Genomic DNA, 5,375 nt, shown 5'->3' on the forward strand with positions numbered 1-5,375 from the left:
TGATCAGCCCTGCAAAACGCCAGCTCAATCTAAGTTGCCGGATATTGCACTGCCGAAGTTCAATGGCAGTTACACCGATTGGCCCTCATTTATTGATCTGTTCACCTCAGTCGTGATCAACCGAGAGGACTTGGACGACGTCCAGAAGTTTTACTACCTCAAGGGATGCCTGCGAGGAGAGCCGCTCAAGATCATATCGAACCTATCGCTCACCGGATCATCGCTCAATTCAGCCATCGCCCAGCTCAAGAGCCGCTATCAGAACAAGCGCCGGCTCATCCAAGCGCACTTGGATCAATTGGCGTCGCTACCTGCTGGACCACCGGTTATGGCAGCCGAGCAAGCGAAGAGCCTGAGCCAGCTCATTTCGACAGCTCTGGAGACGAGGAATGCCGTGCTCAACTTGGTTGATCCAGGAACACTAGGCGATTGTATGCTGGTGCATCAAGTTAGCCGCAAGCTGGATCGTACAACCAAGGAGAGGTGGGAGTCGTCACTCGGGGCGACAACTGAATTTCCAAGGTTCGATTCGCTGGTGGAATTCGTCACCGCCCGTGTGAGGACCTTGGAGTCGCTCAGCGAGGACCAGGCGAAGGCAGCTCAACCCAGAACGGCACCAACGCGACAGACAGTGCAATCCACGCAGCTCCGAAGGCCAGCTCACACAGCAGTAGCTGCAGCGCCAGCTCGACAGCCAGCTCCTCGAACGGCACCTGAGAGGCCCGACTCAGAGCGACCATCACCGTTCGAGTGCTGCGATTGTTGCGGAGGGCAACATTATATTGTTGCGTGCTCACTATTCCGAAGCATGACGCCCAAAGTAAGAGCTCAATGTGTGGAAAATAAGCGCCTGTGTTACAATTGCCTGGGCAGGCACAGCGTCCGCTCGTGTAAATCCACGCAAAAGTGCAAGCACTGTGGAGGGCAACACCACACGATGATCCACGAAGGCGAGACGCTGACAGCTCAACTCCAAGCCGGTTCATCTAAAGCAGCCTCCTCATCCGCTCGCACCACCGAGTAGGACCTCGGTGCAGTCGTTAAATCAACAGATCACCAGACACTCCTTGCAACCGCTCAAGCTCTGCTCACCACCTCAACGACAGCTCACCAAATCCGCATCTTAATCGATCCAGGTTCCGAAATCTCGTTCATCTCCGAAGAACTCACCCGTCTGCTCAACCTTCGGAGACACAGATCATCCATCACAATCATTGGTGTTGGTGGAACAAAATCAACTGAAACAAAGGGTGTGGTCACTGTCACACTCCAATCAAGGCATTCACAACAGACTGTCTGCATCCAGGCCCACGTGCTCACAGCCGTATCGACAATCCTGCCATCGTTCTCAATGAGAACTCCGGATTGGCCTCACATTAGAAAATTGAGGTTGGCGGACAATGATTTCTTGACACCACGACCGGTCGATTTAATCATTGGAGCGGATTTCTACGGAAGGATCATCAAGCCAAATATCATCAAGGGCTCACCAACAACACCAATTGCTCAACTTTCCATTTTTGGATGGCTCGTCATTGGCCCAGTCAACGAATCACATTCAACCACTCATTATTCACACCTTGCAGTTGCTCAAGACGACCAGAGCAATCTGCAAGAGCTGCTCACCAAATTCTGGGTTCAAGAGGAATCACCAATGGACACTCCAAGCACGCTCACTCCGGAGGAAGAAGAATGCGAATCACATTTCTGTGCGACTCACACTCGTGATCACACTGGAAGGTACATCGTTCGCATTCCACTCAAGGCACCCGCATTGCTCCTAGGCAATTCACACAAGACTGCTCAAAGATGTCTACAAAGCACGTTGCGACGACTCTCCAAGGATTCAACATACAACCAGCTCTATGTCGAGTTCATGAAAGAGTACGAAGAATTGGGACACATGGTAAAGGCTCCAGATCACCAACGAATTTCATCAAGAGAGGCTGAGAACGTTGGGCCTGATGGGGAGATGACCTTGGCACATGATGCTCCGGCATCAGGAGGGTTGAGGGTCTCTTCTGACGGTTCAACACCTCAGACCTCTGCTCATCTTCAACCATATTATCTGCCTCACCATGGAGTTCTACGTCTCGACAGTTCAACAACGAAGCTCAGGGTTGTATTCAACGGATCAAAAGCTACGACATCAGGCAAATCAGTCAACGATTTAATGCATACTGGTGCTAATTTGCTCTTGAATGTTACAGATGTTCTAATTTGGCTTCGCCATTATCACCACATTTTTGCCACAGACATCACAAAAATGTATCGCCAGGTAGCAGTTCACAAGGATGATTGGGATCTCCAGCGAATCCTTTGGATCGATGAAGACCGCAATGTCATCCCTTACCAGCTCACAACTGTCACGTACGGTACAAAGGCGGCTCCCTTCCTGGCGACACGAGCACTCATGCAACTTGTTCACGATGAGGGTCATCGATTCCCTCTGGCAACGCCCTCGCTCACACATGGCAGATATGTGGACGATATTTTTGGAGGAGCAGACTCAATCTCGGAACTTGTGGAGGTCGCTCAACAGCTGATTGCATTGTGCAACGCGGGCGGATTTCCACTCGCAAAATGGCATGCGACTCACCCAGATCTTCTACGGGCTGTTTCGTCATCCACACAATCGTCAGCTCCCATATCATTTGACGACTGCACTACCAAATTACTCGGAATTCAATGGATGCCTCAAACCGACAATTTTGGCTTTTCATCCACGATCACAGATCAACCAAGTAAGTGCTCAAAACGCCTCGTATTGTCCGAAGTGGCTCGGATATTTGATCCATTAGGTTTCGTCTCACCGGTAATAGTACGAGCAAAAATGCTATTACAAGAACTCTGGCTACACAAAATCAATTGGGACGATCCATTACCGTCTCAAATTGTATCACGATGGTTCATCATCAGAGAAGATCTCAACAGCTTGGCCAAGCTATCGATCCCAAGATGGTTCAACACATGGAGCAATTCAATTGTAGAAATTCATGGGTTCTCTGATGCTTCTCAACTTGCCATGGCAGCAGTGATTTATATCACTGTCAGCTCTCCGTCCAACGACTCAATGACGTCACTTGTCTGCTCTAAGACAAAGGTTGCACCACTGAAGAGGCTCACAATACCAAGATTGGAGTTGTCTGCAGCACTCCTATTGGCAAAACTCACAAAATATGTTCAATCAACGCTCAAGGTAAAAATCAAGGCAACGCACCTGTGGACGGATTCTCAAGTTTCGCTCATATGGATCAAATCGCAAGCATCACGTTGGAAGGATTATGTTCGGAACAGAGTCATTCAAATCCAAGAACTCACTCCAAATGCGCATTGGAGGCATGTTCCAGGTACTTCTAATCCAGCCGACTGTGCTTCCCGAGGCATTTCGACAGATCAACTTCAACGATTCGAGCTTTGGTGGAAAGGTCCCCCATGGATGGCTCGAAATCAAGATCATTGGCCAGAGCAAAAGGAATTCTCAACTTTAACCAGCGAGCTCGAAGTGAGACCCAATGTCTCACTCTTTGCTTCAGCTCAAAAGCTAAGTTATCATTGGGATCTCATTTACAAATATTCATCTCTTATTAAGCTGTATAGACTGACTGCACTTTGTTTCAGGTTTGCCTCACGGCTTAAGAGAAAGCTCGAAACTCCTCCTGTGATCATCATACCAGCCTGCGACATGGAGAAGGCGCAGCTCTTCTGGATTCACGCGACTCAACACTTGTATTTCACCAGCGAAATCAAGACGCTCAACTCAGGCTCAACCCTGCCTGCAACTCACCCCTTCAGTCGCCTCACCGCCTTCATCGATTCGCAGGGAACAATACGAGTAGGAGGAAGACTCACAAACACAGCGCTCAGCAGGGATGAAAAACATCCAGCGATCCTCCCACGGGACGCTCACCTGTCGAAGATCATCATTGAAGATGCTCACAAGCGAACATTTCACGGAGGAACGCAGCTCACGCTCGCATACATTCGACAACGGTACTGGATCATCGGTGGCAGAGCTCCTGTAAAATCTCACATTTTGAGATGTGTCGTGTGTGCTCGTCAGAGGGGGATTCGTGCTCGTCAGATGATGGGTCAACTACCTCTCTGTCGAGTCACACCATCACGACCATTCGCTCACACCGGTGTCGATTATGCAGGACCAATCACAATGAAAAATTCAAAGGGAAGAGGCTCGAAAACAATCAAGGGATGGATCTGCGTGTTCGTATGTTTCTCCTCATCAGCTGTTCACCTCGAGGTTGTCAGCGATTACTCAACCGAGGGATTTCTGGCAGCCTACAGAAGATTCTCATCACGAAGAGGGATCGCTCACAAGTTGTACTCTGACTGTGGTACAAATTTCATTGGAGCACAGGCAGAGCTCAAACGCCTGTTCACGTCAAGTTCACAGGAGCACCGACAGATCGCATCGATTCTGTCAGCTGACAGCACTCAATGGATGTTTAACCCACCAGCTGCTCCTCACATGGGAGGAAAATGGGAAGCTGTGGTGAAATCAATCAAGTACCATCTCAGGAGAACAATTGGTGAGCCCTTACCAACATTCGAAGAGTTTTCCACTCTCCTCACACAGCTCGAAGCGGTGCTCAACTCAAGACCATTGGAGCCGCTCAGTGACGATCCCGACGACATTTCTGCGCTCACCCCAGGACACTTCCTCATCGGTTCAGCGCTCAACACGATACCAGAACCATCACTGCTCGACGTCTCACCAGGTAGATTGTCGAAATGGCAACTGATCCAGCAGAGGGTTCAACACTTCTGGTCTCAGTGGTCTCGACACTACCTGCAGAGACTTCAATCAATCTCAAAGTGGCATCACCCATCGAACGACATCAAGACAGGCTCGTTGGTGCTGCTCACGAACGAGCATCTTCCACCGAGCAAGTGGCCACTCGCAAGAGTGACCGAAGTTCACCCCGGCAAGGATGCCCTCACCAGGGTTGCAACCGTGAAGACTGCAACCACGACTCTCGTCAGACCGATCACCAAGCTTGTCATCCTGCCTGTTCACCATCAAGCTGAGCTCACCTCTGCAGTAACATCATCAACGAGTTGCTGATGGCGGGCGGAAATGTTTGAGAATCCGCTCAGCCATGATGGCGCTCACGGTCGATCGATTTATCGATCGGGAGTCGACCATCTAGGTAACGCGTGAGCAGGGGTCTTCTCGCCGGCTCGCGCGCAACGACGCCATTATTGATCATCGATCACCGCGAATCGCACGTGAAAATCTGTTTCTGCTCAACTCACATTGTTCAAGTGCAGTTCATCTGTGAAAATCACCAACCAAGCTCAGTGAAGAGATCACGATCCACAGCACCTGTGCAAGCTACTGGATCAATAGGTATTGT

At 50.0% G+C, this 5,375-nt stretch overlaps 1 protein-coding gene across 1 annotated transcript; it reads left to right on the top strand.

The window, feature by feature from the left end:
• The first annotated feature begins 1,351 nt into the window (after positions 1-1,351).
• LOC123987689 lies at positions 1,352-5,083 on the top strand. Its single transcript, XM_046285191.1, has one exon. The coding sequence runs from the start codon at positions 1,352-1,354 to the stop codon at positions 5,081-5,083; it is 3,732 nt and encodes a 1,243-aa protein (XP_046141147.1).
• The last annotated feature ends 292 nt before the right edge of the window (positions 5,084-5,375 follow it).

The sequence above is a fragment of the Osmia bicornis genome, chromosome 3, assembly GCF_907164935.1.
Source record: "Osmia bicornis bicornis chromosome 3, iOsmBic2.1, whole genome shotgun sequence".
Lineage (NCBI taxonomy): Eukaryota > Metazoa > Arthropoda > Insecta > Hymenoptera > Megachilidae > Osmia > Osmia bicornis.

Excerpts from the sequence above, each read along its gene's own strand:
- LOC123987689 (XM_046285191.1), top strand. The coding sequence starts at position 1,352 with ATGAGAACTCCGGATTGGCCTCACATTAGAAAATTGAGGTTGGCGGAC.